The following is a 21276-nucleotide window of genomic DNA, read 5'->3' as shown; positions in this document are numbered from 1 at the left end:
TTTAAAGCACTTTGACTGTAAACATCTGTTTTTTAAGCTGCAAATAAATGAAAACCAAGATGCAAATTCATATCTCACAGCATTGCCTATATAGGACACTTCTTCTCAATAAAAAAGCGCATACATATAGATATTAATGGTTTCAAGTTTACAACATAGCCAAGTGACACAATATACCCGTTAACTGACTATATACATTAATTCACATAAGTAATTTTACTGCATAGTTTTTAATGCAATTTCTTTACTATCCTGGTTGATGTTCAGTGCATTTTTTGCTTTTTCTAAGTGGGTCATGGGATTTCCTGGAACTTGTTTTTAAAAAACATAAATAAAGATAAACTTATTTTCTGAAGCTCATAGTAGGTATATTATACAGTGGGCCTCAAAATGATATATTGCACTTCTTTACACCTAAATTGCAAGTGATGATTCAGAACACCATTACACTTTATTTCACTACAAATAAGTGAATTTTCATCAGGACTAATTGATTTAGATACAGGAAGTGTTTGTTAATTTCCTTATTTCAGTTACATAATGCCAAAATTCAGACAATACAAAAATCAACATTGCAAAGGACTTCATTAAGGCTCTTTCTCAGCTTTTTCAACTGCCCTCCTAAATTATTTCTTCTTTATAACACACACATTGCTAGTATTCCATTAAAATACAGAGCTTCACACAGACAAAAATCAAATAACAATTAAAAATTTCTGTTTCCCAATTGCTCTATAAAAGCCAAAATCTAAACATCAACAAGAACATACTTTAAGTTCTCCATAAGAAAACTTCAGAAAAACAAGACCTGCCTGGTAAATAGTGTCAGGCTTATGCACGTTATGTATTAGAACAGTATTACTCTGAGAACAAAACACTTTATCTTTCTTTTCCTTGTTTTTCCAGGCATTTTATATCAGCTGTCTACTTGGACATTATTCTGTGGTACAGAAACACTATGCAAGCACTTAACACATTATAGGAAGATTCAAAGTTAGAAGCCCTTATTTCAGGATTTCTCGAAGCAGATCCTGATGACCTTATTTCTACAAATAATATCTTCCATGAGTAAGACAGGATTATGGCTCTAAATGCCAGGTACATTTTTGAATGTCCATCTTCTAGCCCTTGAAACCTGCTCTCTCCTCAAAGCAGATTATTTTATACCTTACAGAAGTTTTAAGAGAGCAGACATGGAACATTTTCTGTGAATCTGCCATCAAGATCAGTATTTATCCCTTAACACTTGGCAAAAAAATGGTGTAGCTTAATTTTACTCCTCTGATATTCACAGTGAACTACAATAAGGTCCAAGACCTCAGGGATGATTTAAATCCTCTGGCATTCAAACAATGCATAGGGCTTGAAACAGCTTCTACAGAGAAAATGTACTCCAAGTAATGTTACTATCAACCTGCAGTAAACCCCCCTTCATGCGTTCATCAAAGGTAAAACAGAAAAATCACTAATTTTGCATCCATGCTTAGCTGATAGCTGAGTGTTGATGACACAGCCTTTGCCTATGTGGACTGCAGTAGCCCACAGTCGGCAACGACCAAACAAGGAGACATTTGAGCCTGTTTCAGTACTGAAACAGCAAAGCTCTCCTAGAAGACTTGGAACCACATCAGCAGGTTTTACAAGGGTCTTGAGACCTACACGAAAATGTTGCAATCAAAAAATCGGTTTGAAAAAGCTCAGCCTTATTTAGAACAAAACCCAGTCTACTCTTCAGTAATGGCCCAAGACTGATGAAGTTTCACAGGCTCACCCATTGACATGGGTTTTGCTTTTATTTCTTGGTTATCTTTAACAAATAACAGTCTATTTACTTTCACAAGAAAACACTGGGAGTAGCTGTTAAAACAAAAAGGACAGTAAATCAATGCCTTTTTTTTATTTCTCCCCTCCTACCAAAACACGGCTTCAACGTGGAAAATTTTCATTCAATTTCATATTTTGAACTTCACAGAATGTCCATGGGACTAAGATAAAGAACTACAGAAATTTATCCATCTTTGAATACCATCCCCAGACAGACTTTTACAGATTGTTTCAGAATTACTGTAGGAGGGGCAGCATCCACTATTGTACATCTGTGGGATTATTTCAGAGGTGCATAGAAGGTTTCATCGCTATTTCTAAACTAGGGGTTTTTGAGCTAATAGTAAACATGGCAGATAGCGAGGGCTAGTGCGGCAGTCTGACAGAACAAAACATTATTTTCCTAGAAAGATTTATACTCCACAAATCCACAAAAAATTTGTACAGCTATGTTAAAGACATAACATAATTAACATAAATTTATGCACATGCCCACCCACTCAATGAGTAGTGCCCACTTCTACCGGTATATGACAGGAAAATAAATCAAGGCATTATATTTGCATCTGCCTGAGCTTATCTATGATGCAATGGCAGCTCTTCTGACATCTGTTGTTGAAGTAACACATTCCAGAAGAACAAAGAAGTCATTCATGATAGCACAACATACAACAGAAATAAACAACAAATGCACCAAAACACTATTTAAATGGTCTCCTGTACTTTGGGGGAAAAAAAAAGTTTCAATTACTTAGGTAATTATATTGTATAGGTCAATTCTTGGCTTCACTGAAGCCAATGAATATTGGAACAAGGATCTCTTCCTGTTCTCCTATAAGCCCCAAAGCCTGATCTTGCAAATATAGAAGATGGGTTTAATTTTATTTACATGATCAATCATTTCCTTATAATCATCCAATCAGAGTTCAGAATAAGGCTTTTAAATATGTACATTTACCAGTATAGTTATAGATATATACTCGGTAATGGGCATTAAAGGATTAAAAAGAACACACTCTAACTCACTGTGCATCAAGGTTTCTTTGACTTACATAGGAGCAAGCAAACATTAATTTCTTTATCCATGGCAACTACAATTTCCTATAGATGTTCAAATTCCCAGTGCACTTTCATTAAGATAAAATTGTCACACTTCTGCTCTAGATACATTTTTCTCAAAATGAATACATTACATAAAGGTCAGTAACCACTGAATTCTTGGGAGTTTTTTAATTGTATTTCTCTCTGGGAGGCAGAAGGCGGCAATAAATAGATACAATTAGAAAATACAAATGTTCTTTGCAAGACAAATTTCAGGACTAACACAAGCTGGCAGAAACATTAACATTCATTTTTAAAGCTGATAGTTCTTCATCCTAGAGTGTCTATATGCAGCATTACAAATTTGATATAAGTCAGCTGCAGTGGCTAACTGGTCCTGATAGAGCAGGTTATTCATAATTATAACATTTATCTTAGGGTCTGTAAAATATACACATTTTTTATAGCCCAAAGATATATTAACTCCTGTACATACAACTCATTTTCCCTACTGCTAAAGAAAATTTAGTTTTAAGGGTTTACAGTAAACGGGAACATGACAGGTCAAACTCAGGTCACCTTACTTGAAGAATTAATTCCCCTGATTTCCATGCGATTTATATAGAAGTGAAATATGTGGTAATTGGCTGAAGTACAGAAAGCCAAGAATGATACATCCAAATGAACTGCAAGGAATCAGAATTATTGAAATTACAGGCTGCAATTACTGAAAACATACTGTTACTATGCTTACATAAAGTAGCTAAATGTAATTACCAAAATTATATTTAGCCCAGGTATTACCATTAGTGTCTTTCATAAACACTTCTGTGAAGGATTTAATCATTAGTGATCAAGACCTGAGTGCTACACTGGTTCCAGAAAATATTATTTCCAGCAGAATAGACTCCTTAAATCAAATTTCTGATTTTGGTTTGGAGTCAGAATGCCACCTTCCAGATTGCTAACCACAGTTCTTATAGCAAATGACATTTCCCTTTTTAATCTTTGATCAAACAACCCAAAAAACTAATTCCAGCTGGCTTATGAGTCATACTAAGCTTCAACTCCACAATCAAAAGTTGAATATATTTGGTTTTGAGAATATTCAGTCCACTGTTTTTTCATATTTTATTTTATTATGACTAACGGGAGTTATTTTAATGGAAAATGATAAGACCTGATAAAAATACCACCTCGACTGGTTACACATTCCCAATTAATAAGTCATAAACAGTATTTTTTTATATTCACTAATTAGCATAATGTATGCTCCTGATAACATTTTTGTTAAACTTTAGGTGTCAGCTTTTCCATATGTCCCTTCTGGAGGTCTGTAGTACTTTGGGAAAGCCATCAGCTGTATCATGTTGAATGCATACTTTCTGCATTTGACATTCTTCAGTACATTCTCTATGCGGCATCCTTCTCTAGTGAAAGGGGGAAAAAGTACAACTTCATGAAACACAGAATAAATAAATATGCTTTATTTGTTCATTGCAGAGTTTCAGCAACAGTTGAAGTAAAAATAACAAAGATTCAACTCTACATTTTTGTTTTCCACAAGTGATGATACATCTTACAAAATTAAATCCAAGGCCAGGCCCAGTACAGTTATTGCCCTCAGAAATAGGTGACAAGATTGTTTTCCCCCTAATATATTTGCCCTTGAGGTTTAAAGTTTAGTAAAAAAAAAAATAATTAAATACTTTAATGATACATTTTTCTCTAATTCCAGAAATATATTTGCTTTCTAAACCATCTCATACTTTTTTTTCCCCAAATTGTTTACTATATGTGTAAGAGTACACATTGTCCTAAAAATGTGTATTCTAGGAATAAGGCATTTAATTAAGTCTGGCCCTAAAGATTTGTGACGGAAAATTTCATCTCTGCTTCATCTCCGCTATGTTTGGCTTTGCAATGAAAGAAAAAGAGCGAATGGCTTTTCAAACAGCCCAATCCAACTCTCTGCTTTATAAAGGAAGGATGTTTGTTCACATACAGTACAAAAGTCACAAGTGCCAAAGTGGTGCATTAGGACAGAAACAGGACTTTGTTAAAAAGAATATAAAAGTGTCTTGAAAGCAAAAGCAACTAAAGCAACAATTACAAACAGGTTAATTTCATTACAAAACAGAACTTACTCTATTCCATTTAGTTACTTGACAGAAAAGGGTTAGTTGTAGCAAAGTAATAACCATTTGTTAAACAGAAAAGATCTCATTAGCCAATAACAATGAAAATAACACAATAAAAGTGAAGTCTCACAAACCACCGCCCTCTAATATTTGTCTAGGGGTTAGTTTGCGCTGTGCAAATTGATTTTTAATTTATTTTTTTTTGTCAGACTAATTACTCTGGGAAGAGGGGTTCAAGCATTCAGGATTCCACACCTTCTTCTATACAGTGACAGCATTGTAAGTGGGCTTTCTTTGAGCTAATTACAGTGGGAAAGCTTTACCATGAACAGAAAGAGCAAATCAATTCACTCAATGCATAGTATACTTCTTAGAGTTCAGAACAAAATAACAAAAGCATAGTACATTTCAGACATTTGTATCTTAAAGACGAATCCTTGGGGTCTGAGATTGTAGAAATGTTACAGCATAATTCCTTTTTCTAAAGTTAGTTTGTTACTGTTGGTAGAAAAGAAAGGAACACAAGTGAAGTTTATTGGTATTTGGCTAATAGCAAAGCAAGACTTAAAATAAGCCACACAACCAGCAAGTGTGAGCTGACAAGCAGCAAGGCGACAGGATAGAAGTGTCGAGAAGTTGGCTTGTTATCAGTTAGACAGCCTGTTTCGGGATCATCCGATTCATTCAGTGCTCCCTGGGTTTGTCTGCTGTTAAACAGGGGAAGTTAGGAACAAACAGAACAGCATTTAAGCAGCAAGGAAAGCCAACATGAAGGTATTTTGACAAAGAGAAACTATAAAGCCATTTTGATGAATAGATTTATGCTAAGAACCTCCAATATTGTGTTCTACAGCTGATCTGGGAAGCACCATGTCTATGTGGCTAATATGTTATTAAGCCTGCTAGGTGCTTCAGAGTAGTATTCACAAATTAACATTAAATAACTTAGGAGGCAAACAGTAGTATCACTAAAATGTACATGCACACCAAAAAGAAATGAAATAAGGAATTTTAAAAAAGCAGTTAAAGAAACAAAGGAAAAGAAAAGACAAATATGTCACAATGGAACACTGACAAAATAGTGTCTCCACAGGTTTTTCAGTCCTGCTTTGCTATCTATTAGGGAATATACAGGCAGAAATAGAAAGCGCACATGCTCTTTTTTTTTGGAAGAATTAACAACTATTCTAAAATAGTTTTAAATGAAGGTTAATTGACTTCTTAAAAAACTCATCAGTGCTGGTGACTCAGTTTTGAAGTCAAGAGGAGTTCTTTTTATTTTAAGGCTCACATCTAACATTCCTGTAAGAAAATTACCTTGTACCTTGTTCACTCAACTAAGTTAAAACCTAATCTGCTTACGGTGACCTTCTACTGAATCGCTGTAAGTTGAGCGGTCACTTTCCCAGCAGAGCGGCAAAGATACCGTCAAATCACTGCCAACCTTTTCTATTTTAGTCTTGGTAGTTTCTCTACAAGCAGAATTATGCATGCTTCAACTACACCTCTTCAATCCCTCTGAACTTAACTATATTTGTATATACTCAGGAATCCCATTTATGCACTTACTTTGGACAGCAAGGACTGATAAGATTTTTATTCGTCTATTTACTATGACATTCTGAGATTAAAAGATATTCTACCTTCTGCTCTGTGAACTTAAAGATATTAAACTATATCAGATTACAACACAATGCTTTTCAGCAGCACATGTACCAGGTATGCCATTTTTTCAAGAAAGAAAATACTGGCACAAAGATGTAAGACAGTAAAAGCAATATCACAGACCCCCAGTAAAACGAGAAGGCTACATAGAAGACAACAGCAGTCACTTCATCTTACAGAACGCCTGCCTTTCTGACTCATATGTTAAAAAGCAATGTAGAGTTTCTGAAGCTTGGAGAGCAAGAATTGCATTTACAGGTGGGATCCTAAGCTAGTCAAAACCATTCTTTGCAAAATTTTCCTCTTGAAGAAGCCTTCCATAGTAAGTTCTTAATATCTTTCTTTGCTTTGACCATTCAGTCTGTATGTTACACTAATAAAGAGCATAACGTACAATTTTAAATAGCAAAATAAAAGATTAAAAAATAAGATCCCTGATATGAGAATCCGGGTCAAAGCAGTTGCTGGTGTCAGCGTGTCTGCTGCTTTGGGTTTACAGTTTTCGAGAGTCCACGCATAGAACTTGCCAGAACACGACCGGTATTTTAGATAAAATCCTCTCAGAAACTGTCAAGGAACAAAGCTAACTGTATGCTATGCTGACTTTGTCAACACTTAGGCTTACACTGAAATAAGTAATTGTCTTCTATATCAGACCATGTTAGTTACTGCCTTTGTCCTAGAATCCACCCCTAGAACTTACTACTTTTTCTTCTCAGAAGAATAACGTTACCATTTGTGATCAGTTGTGAGGACTAAATGTATTGTTCTTTGTTAATTTTTGCCACTATCATTTACTTCTGCATACTTTTAAAAACATGCTGATTGCTGTTTTTCATGTCTACAGGGACCCACAAGTCTGCCTCCTCGACCCTTTTACACAGACCCTTCACCCCTTTTCTACTCTCCAAGGTGAGCTTAAGCCCACTATGCTCACAACTGACAACTTGCAGGTTGTCCCTATGGGGAAGAACCCTCCTACTTCTTTGGTGTGCCTTGTTCTGTTTCACTCCATCTTTCATTGACAGGGTGACTGTCTTTTATCTGTGTTGCTACAAGTCCCATTAGCATCTGTGAGATTTATGCAGATGTGATGATGGAAATACAGATAAAAGCCATTTGTTCTATAATTTTTTTTTCAACAGAAAAGCCTACAGTACATCTGTTCTTTGAAATGCTGAAAAGAATGATCAGTGTCTTTCAACATAAAAAAAATCCTGTCTTCCCCCCAGGAAAACCACACCGAACACCTGATGCACAGGGATTTGTATTCCACAAATTAGTCACATTGTTCTATGCATGATTCAATAAGACATTCTCAAAAGAGAGCAAGATGATCCAACTCCATTATTAGCTACCTAAGAACAGGCTGAGCGGAATACCTAAACATGCTTTTAATTTAAGAAGAATATTTGATCACGGTCAGATGCCTTGCTAAGCTCTGCTAATACTTTTCAATACACTGCAGTGACAGTGTCTCCTAACACATCTTAAAGTGTTCTCTGCAGTGACTAATATATCTAGTTAAACAAAGCGAGGCCCTACACTCAGCTGTCAGCAGCGTGACAACACCGCTTCCCCCAGCTCATCAAAGCCTGGAGAAGTTTTACTGCAAACAGCAAGAATCCAGCTGGTGCCATTTCAGCTGTACTTATTTGGCTTCCGACACTCAGAACAACCAGAAGAGAGCGATATCTGACCCTGTTATTGCGTGAAGGTATAGCCATGGTTCTGGATGTTCTCTCCATGACAAATCATACTCTTAACAGCTCTGAAGTCACACCAAAGAGAAGGAAGACGACTTCCAGAATACCCAGCAAGTTTTTATTTCATGCACACAGTTTTAAAAGGAATAGTGACAGCATCTAAATCCATAACATCTGGGGTCACAAACACCTCTCTAACGTACAGCACTGTTTTTATTAATTTACTTTCAAGTTGTTCATTTGAGGCTTACAACACAGCACAAATACATCGTAACAACCGAGGGTGATCTAAGTTTAATGATGATATAACCATTTCTGTATGCCTTCTATCTCACTTGGTGTTTTATCATCTTAAACTCCTATTGGGATAATGCTGCATGCCTATCAAATGAGACAAAGGCAAAATAGCAGGTATTTTATGTTGTTTTTAAATTCAGATGATAAATTGTTTGAACCTCTTAGCAATGGAGCAGAGACTGCTTAAAGAGTCAATGCTTAGAGACAATGAAAATGGTGTGAGGATAAAAGAAGCCTCTCAAGTCCTTATAAAGTGAAGCACACATATGAGGGCACACTGGCTTTTGACTATCGGTCACACTGACATCCCTGTGCAAGGTTCTTGGAGGAGATGCATTTTAACACTTTGAGACTTACATTTCTCTTTGTTAGAACTTTTCCAGCTCAGCCATTAATGATACTGGAAATGCTAAATTGTCCTAAAGCACTGCTTCAGATACCATAGAATCATAGAATCACCAGGTTGGAAAGGACCCACTGGATCATCGAGTCCAACCATTCCTAACACTCCCTTAAACCATGTCCCTAAGCACTTCATCAACCCGTTCCTTAAACACCTTCAGAAAAGGCGACTCGACCACCTCCCTGGGCAGGCTTTCTATCAACACAAGGACCCTGTGTGCTAGCAGTGACTTCAGTCTGAATTCATGCCTAATAGCACGTGCACTTTGCAGGAACTTCCCTTTCTTGTAGACAGACTCAAGCAAGCAGTTTCTAGGTCTGCTGGGTTTTTCTTGTCAAACTCCGGTGCTGACACAGTAAAATGGCAAAAGTGAGATGCTTCTATTTAACCCCATGCAACAATAGCAGCAAAGACATTTCTTCGAACAGAAGGGATTGCTAATAGTTCTCAATCTTACACAATTTTGCTTACTTACCTGTTTTTTTTTATTTAAAACTATCACAATTCACAACTTTTTAGAAGCAGCTTCTCTAAAGAGTGGTTTCATCCCTCTCAAAGATTTTAAACAGAACACTGCTTGCCTTTTTAAGGAAATTAAAAAAAAAAAGAAGTTTGGGAGTGAAAGCAGCTTAATTTCTACATTATACATGTTTCTGTGATTCATTGAAATGCTTCAGAGAAAAATCAGCTGCTTCAACATGCAGCAGTACAGTTCTAGAAGGCAGTCGTAACTTTTTCAAAGGGGAAAGATAGGATCCTTGTGAAAATCTCCTAGCCGTTATGAAGATGCTGCACCATAACATCTAGAAGAATAAAACATTATTCAGAAGGTAATAAATAGATCTCGGCTTAGTCCTGGGGGATTGCTGAATCAGAGCAGAACTCACATAAAACATATAAACAAATACTGGGCAACAGCCCTTTATGTTGAAAGATAAAGTTGATACAATAAAATCTCCTGCAATTTGTAAATAATAAAAAATGTTTCTGCATTGTTTCCAAATGGAAGATACAGGAAGGGAACCATCAGGGACAGCTTCTGTATCAATGATCTTTACGACAGTTACTTTTCAGATACATAATGTTGTCAATAAAATACAGTTTTTTCCTTATATCTACATGGTATTAAATAAAGGATGTTAGAAATTGATTTTTGCTGCTGACGTGGTCCTATAATCTCTGCTCTGGTTCAAAACAACCAACTGGCATTACTGTAATTGGTGAGCACTCTCAGATCTACCCATACTGATGAATGCAGTAAGAGACTTGGAGGCAGCTGCTATTTAAACATACACCACAAATACAAACAAACAGTCTGTGTTTACCTAATCCCACTCTTTGTTTTATTTCTTGAACTGTAACTTTTTTACCTGTTGTTTTTGGTTTTGCTAGTACCCTTCCTTCCCTTCCTTGTTCGGTTATAACACATTATTTTTCTACTGGTATTATTTAGGAAATTAAAAGACGAGTACATCATGTAACACGGGGCTTATCCACTGTCTTCGACCAAGCAGCAGATTCATGACATAATCATGATGACATGACACCTTGATCTTGAAACACAGTTCATGTACATTAATTCAGGTTTGTTTTTTTTTCCTTCGAGACTACAGCACTGTTACTACAGGTTCTCAGTCTGTCCAGAGAAAAAGATTCCACTTTGAGGAGATGGCCAGAAACAGCAGGGTGCTGGAAGCTCAATTACGGTCACGGTACAGATATTAAACACCATTATGGGCAGGCCATAATCATAAATAATAATCATAGAATCACTAAGTTGGAAAAAACTTAGATCATCAAGTCCAACCATTCCTATCTGCCACTAAACCATGTCCCTGAGCACCTTGTCTACCCATCTTTTAAATCCCTCCACGGGTGGTGATTCCACCACCTCCCTGGGCAGCCTCTGCCAGTGCCCAATGACCCCTTCTGTGAAAAATTTTTTCCTGATATCCAGTCTGAACCTCCCCTGATGTAGCCAGGGTTCAGTACAACACGACAGATTAATCAACACTGTCTTGCAGTACTACTTAATAAAAAGGAAGGAGACAACATTTGGTTTCTGTGCACATAACCACATCTTGGAAAATCCTACTATTTTAGGAGATCACATTGAGAGTCGTGGATTCTTTGGAGGGAATGGTGAAGTAAAAATTCAATTTATATAGTTGTGCTCATTCCCTCTGCTGTGTACATGTTCTCATTGAAATCAAATGAACTATAAATGACCAAATTTCCTACCAAGTTTTATCAGCTTAGCTGTTTTATTCATTTCCTGGGGCAAGTGAAAGAGAAGCATCCCTCACCCCTGCAGGCAATTAAGCACAACTGCCTCCTGCTTTCAGCTATGCAAACTGCGATCCCTGCAATCCTACTCTGCAGCATCCTTCCTGAAGGATGTGGAGTCTTACAGATTGAACGAGGAATTCACAATGTATGATCTGATTGTTAACTCTGAGATAAATTTAGGAACATACCTATACTTAAAAACAATTTTAAAAAGCACAAAAGCACATGCTCATCTATTATTTACTAGTATGCAGTGATAAAACCTCAGAGTACCATATGTTTGTTCACATGACTGCAGTTTAACGATGACAAAAATAGCTCCCAGGTTAGGTATTTTGTTATTTACCAAAATTAGAGACTATAGGTAGAGCTCAACTATTTTGGCATACAATAAACTTCCTGAAAATAAGTTAACTGAAACCTATTCATGACCTCAGACCACACCTGACAGTTTTAGCCCAGGAAGGGGGAAGGTCTAAGAGAAACGTTTTGACTTCTCGTTTATGAATGTAATATTTGTTTCAATGTTGTCTTATATTAGAGAAAGTCAAAGAGAAAACGCTGAAATATTAAATTCTAGGTTAAACATTTTTAGTTTGCTTAAACAGCATTTCAGACAGATCTGAACAGAAGAAAAATTTCCAGTTTGGTTCACTCTGTCCCAAAATTGTTGGCTCAAAGAGCAAAACCCATACTGTTTGCCCTAGTTTACTTTGAATGTAGCATGAACTCTTCAAGCTTCAAATCTAATATGCACAAAACATGTGCTATTGGATAATATAATTTTCCATCACTGTTAATCCCATCACTTCAAAAATCTCTGTTGATTGCAGAAGAATTATTATTTTCCTTTGTGACTGATGCAGAATACCTGCAAGAATGTTCACCCCCAGCATTAAAGAATGACTATGTGATAAAGCAGTAACATAGACAAAACTCATACAGTGTAAATATAATAAAAATAAACAAAACATCCCAGTTCAAATCCTCACTGCTGCTTTAAAGACACCTACATTAGCAGTTTAAATCCACCCTCAGCAGTTCCCTGCCACTGCAGCAGAACAGTGAAACCAAGTTCAGGTTATGTACATATGTCCCCTTAATCTACCAAAAAGAGATTGCTGACCAGACGTGTCCATGTGGGAACAGTCCCTTGGTTGCGAAAAATCCCAAACCGTCTGCGAACTGCGTAAGAGAGTGTTAAAATCAGCCAAAATTGTGCCAGAAAATATTTCATACTTTCACTGTATAGAATCATGGAGGTCATGTCCTAGAAACATTCCCCAGTTATTTTTAATTTACAAGTATAGGCAAAGGCTTTGAGTCCTGCAAAGTCATTCTAGTAACCACGCAAGAGAGAAGCTTCAGAACTGAAAAATGATGGCTTTGCAGTAGAAATTCTTCTTTACCTGTCAAGACAGCTGAGCAGTTTTTGAAACATGATTTTCACCTCTATTATACTGTTTGCTGTTTCATTCTACTATTTACCAATACTGCTGTGCAGTATTACACATCACTTCTACAAAGCTTTCTCTTTTTATCAAAAATATGGTTCTAATAATCTTCCCAGACACTCTTCTGGAAAGTATTAGGATTACATATCCTATATTATATGGGAAACTCTCAGGACAAAATTGTAAAATCTTTCCTGACAAACTTCCTTGTGAAGTTTGACATTCAATCCAATTTGCAACCAATATTAATGCAAACGTGATCTATGTCTTTGTGCAGGAAAACAACCAAACAGAACCCAACAACCAACCCATAAGACAAACCTCAGGTTGCTTAGTGATCTGAGCACGTGTGACTTGATGACGGCTACACCTCTCAACTAAGTTCTGAACATAGAAGATGTTTCCCTTCCATAAGGTTAAGGCACTAGCTATTATACTTGGCTAGTGAGTCACACTTATTTTCAGTCTGTTTCTGTCATAGGAAGGGATTATTATCAAGGATGCGATTATACATTGAGCACACATAGCACAGTGAAACATAAACCTTTGATAAATTCTCTCATATGTCTAATCAGGTTTTAAATACGTTATTTTGACCACAAAACTTCTTCGTGAAGCATCCTTTTTCTTTTGGCAAAGGTTTTCTTTAGACTTTCTTTTCCCTAAGGTGAGGTCAAGTGTCAAAGCCAATTTAAGGCAGGAAAGGCAGTACAACTAAACAGTCATGCATGAATAATAGTGCTTAAAATCTGAATTTAACTTCTAGATGTTCAAATCTATAGGTAGGATGACAAAATTAAGACGAGAAAGAACTGTTTGGATAAATTGAGGATTACTTAATCTACGATGCATTTATAATTTGGGTCATTTTAAGTGAGAATAGCGTTGAACAACAGTAAGTATAAATTTGTATATTGTAGCTGTGTTTTATACCTACAACTTCAGTTTGGATACACAAAAGGAGGAATGTCGCTGCTTCTGCTTAATGACAGCAATTCATATAATCTCTTCATGAGATTAACCAATGTGTGAGTCATAACATAAATCACAAGAAAGATCTAAAAACTACTCTTCCATTTCAAGTAATAATGCCAGTTCATTAATTACTTTCAATCAACATACTGATACTTGGTCTTTTTATTTTTCAAAATGCATTAACATTTTGAGATCTGATCCCAGCCATTCTTTGAACACAGTACACAGGAGATTTTATACATACAGGATATAGTGCCCTAATCATGAAAAACACACCTAAACCTGATGCACAGGTGCTGGTACCAGAAGGACTTAAGAGAAATCTTCCCTACTTATGCTATGTAGGTAGCTAACCGAAATGACCTACCCCAAAATGCATAGGCTGGAATGCAGACTGTAGCAACCTGGAGATGGCATTCAACCATTTTATTTATTAATCACCTGTTCTCTTTAGCAGGTTGATTCTAGTCGTAACTAAGAGTTTTATAAAATGCAGGTAACATCCTACTTGAATCCCAAATGCTCTATGTTTTCCACCCACTTCCTACAGTGCAAATGATAGGGCTGGGCTGAAATTCTCATGAAGTGCCTTGAAAGCATTTGTTGCCCATTCTGGGAAAAGGTAATATTTAGACACTATGAAAAACAAGCCCTTTCTATGGGAAATTAAGAGAGAGAGTTCTCTCTCTACTTGTTTTGCCTTATCATCTTTTAGAAGACAGCCAAAGATTTTGGGAGTGTGTTCTCAGAAGGAAGTACTTTTCTTCCTCATGAAACAAGGAGGAAGATTGAAGCTGAAAACTTTTAAACAATGTATTTGTATATTTACAAAGTTTTTCTCTTTGTTGCCACTACTCATGTTTGTAAGGAAAAGTTTATGCAGGTTTCTCAGTAAGTTTCAGACATACACTTGCATTTCCCCTCACCGTATCTCAAAAAGTGAACATTAGCATAGACCATCCCTTTTTAAGCAAAAATTGTTCTGCGCTGATGGGGAGTGCGAAGATATGAAAACCCCTACAGTTTTGCTCCTACAGTTTTCAGAAAAAAATGACCTTTCGAAGATCTGAGATCACTATGGACTAAAGATTCAATAAGCAGTCTATTTACCTCCCGCATCCTTAAGCCTCTGCTAGCAGCAAGCAGTAAACAAACAAACTTAACACAGGGGCAAATATGTTTCTATAATATATACAGTATTGCCTCATTTTCCTTACTGTTACAAAGATGAAGGGCATGGCTGTGCTCTGTGCAGTCACAGTAATTCATAATTTGCCAAGGAACTAAGATGCAGCTCTCAGGATACGTTCTGTGACCCACATTCAAGGGTTTCCTGAACAGAAAAAGAAGAGTTCAATATACTGGCAGTATCACTTAATGATGAGGTAAGTCACTGACAGATGAAAAAAATGCCAATTTACTTCTTGTCCTGGATTGAACTATCAGATACATACTGTTTCTTAAAAAATTAAGGTTTTTTTCTGTATTGTATTATTCTGTATTCTCTCAAACACACATTCAGTTAGAAACTGCAGCTTGCACAAAGCTATGGAAATCTTGCCAGTTTCTGCAACTTCAGAGTCTCTCGGATAGAGATATGTAAAGAACGAATGCCCCAAGCACATCAGCAGCAAGCTGCACGTGGAAGTGCAAAGGAGTACAGCAGTGGATCTCTTCACTACTCATGACAATTGGCATCACTTACAAGTAAGCAGAATGTATACTATTTCAAAAATGCTTGTATTGGGGAAAAGAGATTGTTTTACTATGAAAATTCCAAAACATGTAACATAAAATTGGAAACTTCCAAGATTTTGTGGAAAACCTATCCACATATAATCTATTACTATTTTCTGCTGAGGAAGCAGCAAGCCAGTAGCAATGTCTGAGTATTTCCTTCCTCTCTTCCCCAAGATGGGACATGGATAGTAGCAGGAACGTATAAATCTTCCATCCCTGAGATGGTGGAGAGTTATCTCTGTCTACAGTGGATTCTTCTACTCTGTTTTGTACACTGGTTATTTTGCTTGCTAGCAGGAAAATGGTTTAAGAAACATTTCAGTAGGACATCCTTTCATGATGGTCCCACTTTAGATAACATTGCACCAATTTTCCAGAAAACTCTCGCCTTTTGAAATAACTTCAGCATCCCTAGAATACAGCACTGAATGAGATTGTGCTGGGGGCAATTTCAATACTTCCTAATTTACACTTGCTTTAAAAGAAAGCAGTTCTCAATCCAGTCAAGCCTGATACACGCTAATCCTGGTATTGCTCCTGTTTGTGGTCATGTTTTCATGTGTTTCTTTAACCACTAAGAAAAACAGTAATGCTTATTTACATGCTTGAAGTGTTTGGCTTGAGTAACTATGAGTCAGAGGCCAAGTGGTCAAACAGAAAAACCTACAGAGCAGCCAAAAAGCACATAGGTTGTTAATTAGAAACACTTCATCCTCCCCAAATGCCAATTACAATGGCAGGCCTGAAGGAATTCTGGTTCCCTTTTAATTTCTAATAAAAGCTAATGACCTTTAATTATCTTGTAACATATCCCACATTAACCTCACTGGGAATGACACTGCTTTTCCGTGCCTGGTGAGACTCGTCAGCATTCACAGGCCTCTCCAGCACTTGCTCATGGCCAATGAACTATGAAAAACTGCAGCCGCCTACTCTGGTCAGAGCGAACTGCAGCTCTCCTTGTCTTTTCATTAATAGTGCATTTCTGTGGTTGTTGGATTGCACTTACAGGCTTCTAGTAACTAAACAATTTCCTTTTTTTTAGCATACATTTACTGCACTGCTAAGAACACAGCAGCGACCAAGACTTCTATATTGCTTAAATTATCCTCTGCCATGAACACGAATATATATAGACAGGTATGCAATGTTCTTTTTTTTTAAAAATCTCAACCGTTCTCACAGTTTTACTCTCAATTAACCTTTACTAAAAACTAAATGAGCTTCACATCATCTCACCAGAGCCCAGCCAACAGATGGAAAGGATTCTGGAATCATTCTTGTCTCACTTTATTAGTATTTAATTCTGTGTTAGTTAAAAATAAACTCTGTAATGTGTTATTAATGCACTACAACTGACAGCTTAAATAAAATCAATAAAAGACAAAAGCTGCAATTAAACAGCAAAAGTAACTTTTAAAAATTATCACTGCCAAGCTTCAGGCGTCTCTTATTATCTCATTAATACACACAGGGGGCAGAGTTGGCTTGTGCACTGTTTATGTACCATGAGCTTAATAATATCCTTCCTTCTCTCTTACAACTGGGTTAAAGCAAACAAGTAGCAGAAATGCTCTGAACTAGTTTTGTGCTTCGCATGAATACTTAAGAACAGCAGAAATGAAATTCAAACAAAGCTAAAGGCAAAACAAAGCTGGAAGTGCAGGTCAACAAGTGCACTCGTCAGACAAGTATGTCACTGCAGACAGAGTATTTGGGGCATGAAATAATAAATGACATTTTTCCAGGTGGGGTACGTTGTAATGAAATACACGCAGAACACTGCAGAAGATTTAAAACATGATAATCCATCCTAAACTAGAATTACTCACTGCTAATGGAAATTTCAGCAGAAAAATTATAGTTTTACATTGGCCTGATAATGTTCTTGAGTTCGTCATAATTAACAACTAAAAAAGTAACAGACAAACTGAGGGCAAGGAAAGAGTTATCTAGCAAGTATTTACTTCCCTAAAGAGGAAACACTGTATTTAGAGAACTTCCTCTCCCTCCCATTCATTCAAATGATTAGCTGTATGTTTTCACTAAGGAATATTAGCTATAAATAAGTCCCTTTCCAAAAATAAATACATCAAATCACAATGGTCAAAAAAAATTAGAACATTTACTGAAACACTGAAGAAAAGTTTTAAAAAAAATTCTACACATCTACTTTAAATATAAATATTTGCAGAATTAAGTGTCCACAAAATTATGCAAGCTGAGGTAACTTTGTGTCCAGAAAAGCCATTAAGTTTATATATAGGAATAAACAGCAATTTAGGATAATGGCACTTTAAGTAGGTTGCTTAATGGCTACTGCTCTCTATACAAACAAGGAAACTAACAAATGTGGGCTTTTACCCCAAAACATCAAAGTATGCAGGAGCTATTTTATCTAGTAAGCATGTAAACAAAGGAAGCAGTCCAATATTGTAGCAGCTGAAGGTTAAACAGCAATTTAACAGTGCACTCTTAACTTATTTTTCTTTTTTATTTTTTAAAAAACTTCTGGCTTCCCTGTCCCTGTGATAATAAATAAATATGTGTCGTGTCACAAATTAATGTTTAAAACACTACAGGGAGCGTAGTGATGCCAGCAGGATCTCCCTCATGCTAAGTTTTGCCCTCCTACCTTTATTTTGCCTTTGGTTGTTTACGCGGATAGCCACAAAACATGCTTCCAAGATCTGATTCAAATCCCTCAAAAGGCAGCAAGTGGTATACTCCCTAACGCAGAGCGGCAAGTTTTTAAGTGCCAAATTTAACAGCCCAGTCTTTCCACATGTCTACACAACTTCCAGAAGATGATTCAATCATCAAGTAGGTAACCATCGTCCACTGTGTGTACTGGGAACATGAATTCTTAAGCTAGTCAGTCATACAACAGGTATCTAAAGTTTTATGACAGAAACAGCTTGATTATGAGTGTTGCACTTGAATTCAAAGGGCTTTGGAAAGGCTTCTCCAATGGTTAATTGCCCAGTTTCTGCCCCCCCTCCCATCTTTACAAAGCTTTATGATCTCCAGCCCATACTTGTGCCGCTCCTGCATCGCTTATACCATGAACCACACAAGCCTCAGATTTCCTTTCTAGCACTATAAATAGAGTTGAACATAACAACGTAAACTTTCAAAGCTCACTTGACTGTAGACCATTTTTAAAGAACAGTCTTGATTTTTTGCTGTAATGTGAATAAACGAAAAAAAAGATTTATGAGCAAGCAATTGTCTGTTTGGGGCTATGTTTCAATGTGGTACAGAACATTAAGCTTTGCTACAAGATTAAATGTCTTTTTATTTCTCTTTTGGCATTTCGTACCCAATGGAGTATGGATAGCAAGTTTAAAGCTTTTATTTTTTTTGCCATAAAAGATCATTTGACTTTTTCCTCTCCATTGTAATATGTATTTCATTTTATAAACTTTATAATTAAAAAACTCCCACTAAAAACACTTCTCTACTCAAGGATTACAATTCAGAGAGGGTTCATTTAGTTCCATTAGTTTTAACATCTGTGTTTTAGGTTGCAGATAGCTTCAAAAGTAGCTATTGAGGTAATACATTGCTTCATTTACAAAGGAAATTAGATGCTTAATGCATTTTGTAATGCAGTAATAACAAAGTAGTAGTATTGGCATAAAGCAGCCCACCATAACAGCAGGTGTTGGTCCTGTCTGGGAAAAGGGCTTTTGACTCCTGCTAGCCCTGTATGGGCTCGTTATTCCATCTGGTTAAATTTTATCATAGAGATCAGTGAAGTTCACACTACAGAAAGCCATGTTTGGGAAGGTTTGTTACCTCACCTGTGCCTAGAAAAGCCAAATGCATGGAGACAGGATGCTTTTCAACTTAACAAATTGCATGGACTGTTAGCAGAGAATAGATAGGCCAGAAAGGACCGATCACAGCATCATAAAGATCTGCATTCCCTCCATGCTTGTGATATGGCTGGTGCGGCTGCTTGGAGCTGCGGATGGGGACAGGACCCACCGGAGACTTCTGATGGCAAAATTCTAGCCAGCACTTGTTGGTCTAGTTCCTTAGACTTTGCTAGGGCAATTGCAGTTTTATTTCAAGTAAAGCCTTTGTCAATTAATATATTAAACGTATGTGGCATAAACCAATATTGTAAAAAAGACACACATGACCAAATTCAAAGAATTTGAGGGAGTCTGTGGCTGTTATCACCACAGTACCCACTGGGCTGCTTAGTTGGGATTAGGAAACACGTTTTAGAGCTTTGCTTTCCAAATAGTTTTAAATGGTTTGATCATTCTCTGTTTCAGAGGATCACTCTCCTTGTCCTTCTAGTCTTACTAAGTCATTACTTCCTAGAATTATCACATCATGATAGTCACAACGAATATATTTCCTTTTGAATATGTATTTCAGCAGATCTGCTTCAATCCTAACAGCTGAATTCTAAATGTCCTTATTATATTAACTGCAACAGCGAGCAAAACAAAGTTTCAGTTTTTAATCTGCTGAAGAGACAAACATTCTCAGAACAGAATCTTGTCTGGAAAACACCTGTACTGTGTCTGAGCACTTGTATAAGCACGCAGGAGATAATCAAAACTGTGAGTTCAAGTTCATTACCACTTCATTTCAAGTTTTACCTTGGAATTAAACTTAAATTGAGGCTGAAATGAGATTTTACCCCTATTGTGCTGCATGGAAGAAGATTCTTCATGACAGCAGGAAGAATGATTGCCTTTGGGACTGAAAACATGGAATTGGAGACACCTCTGTCACAAAATTCAGCTAAGACTACAAATCCTTTCCCAGACTTCTGTGCTGTGTTTGCTCAGCACTCTCTTACCAGTGAATACTTGGTGTCTGAAAGCGAGAAAAAGTGTCTGATTTGAAAAATGCTTGTACGCTCCAGTTTCATTATCCTCCCCGAAACTGCAAGAACAATAGCTCTATCACTTTATATGAAGTGATCAAATTTTCCAGGCACTTCTACCTCAGTAAAATCTTCATCTACAAGCAACATCTATCTTCACCTGAAGACAGTAAAGCTACGGAGAAAGACAGAACATGAAGGTATCAAGATTTTTAACTAAGTTTTAACTGCCTGTAAGAGCAGGCAAAACAATCAGAAGCCATATTTGTAAAGTTTGTAAGCCATTTAAAAAAATTCATTTCATGAACTCACATAATGAAACAGCAACATGTGACAAAATGAAATGCTCCGATTCCTATGTTTACACTTTTTCTTTGATGGTAATTATGTGTGTGCACATCATGCACTATACCACAGAGAACAACATAGTTAGAAGGCAAAACTTGGCTGTATGCAATGCTTCCTTGTCAAGGCACCACCGAAAGATGATTTAAATCCTCTTTAGCCAGAAAAATATTTTACTGATTTTTAATCGACCAGATTAAAATTATATAAATGACAGCCAGATAGACAATAACCTTGGTCACAAAAAATAGTCTAATAAATCTGCAAAGCAAAGTAAGCATGAAGCACAAGGCCATATTCACCCTAAGGGCTTCAAGAAACAATGTAATTTTCCCTTCAAGACAGAGCAGAAGGAAGTAAGTTGCAATGAGAACACCAGACAGCAATTTATAGAATGCAGCAAAGGTTAATGAGGGGAAAACCAATCCTATACAAGGAAAATTAATACAATTCCACTTGGTGGCACCTCTTGGACCACTTCCACCACACAAGAGGGAAAACAAACAGCCTAGTAGCTGTCTTACACATTGTAGCTCACTTTAAA

General features: G+C 36.7%; 1 protein-coding gene across 8 annotated transcripts in view; it reads right to left on the bottom strand.

Annotated features, from left to right (window-relative positions):
- Positions 1-733: 733 nt before the first annotated feature.
- INPP4B (inositol polyphosphate-4-phosphatase type II B) overlaps positions 734-21276 on the bottom strand; it is a 328507-nt gene continuing 307964 nt past the window's right edge. For 4 of the 8 annotated variants that reach the window (XM_054065535.1, XM_054065538.1, XM_054065536.1 and 1 more), the window contains one exon: positions 4325-5713. In XM_054065535.1, coding sequence (XP_053921510.1) covers positions 5539-5713 — 175 coding nt within the window. In that variant the 3' untranslated portion in view covers positions 4325-5538. Of the gene's footprint in view, positions 4296-4322; positions 5714-9762; positions 9881-21276 lie in introns of those variants that run through there. The other 4 variants (XM_054065533.1, XM_054065540.1, XM_054065532.1 and 1 more) reach the window with 4 other exon arrangements.

This window comes from Cuculus canorus, chromosome 4, assembly GCF_017976375.1.
Source record: "Cuculus canorus isolate bCucCan1 chromosome 4, bCucCan1.pri, whole genome shotgun sequence".
NCBI classification, from domain to species: Eukaryota; Metazoa; Chordata; class Aves; order Cuculiformes; family Cuculidae; genus Cuculus; species Cuculus canorus.
The sequence above is the reverse complement of the archived record's forward strand: the minus strand, read 5'-3'. Positions and strand labels throughout refer to the sequence as shown.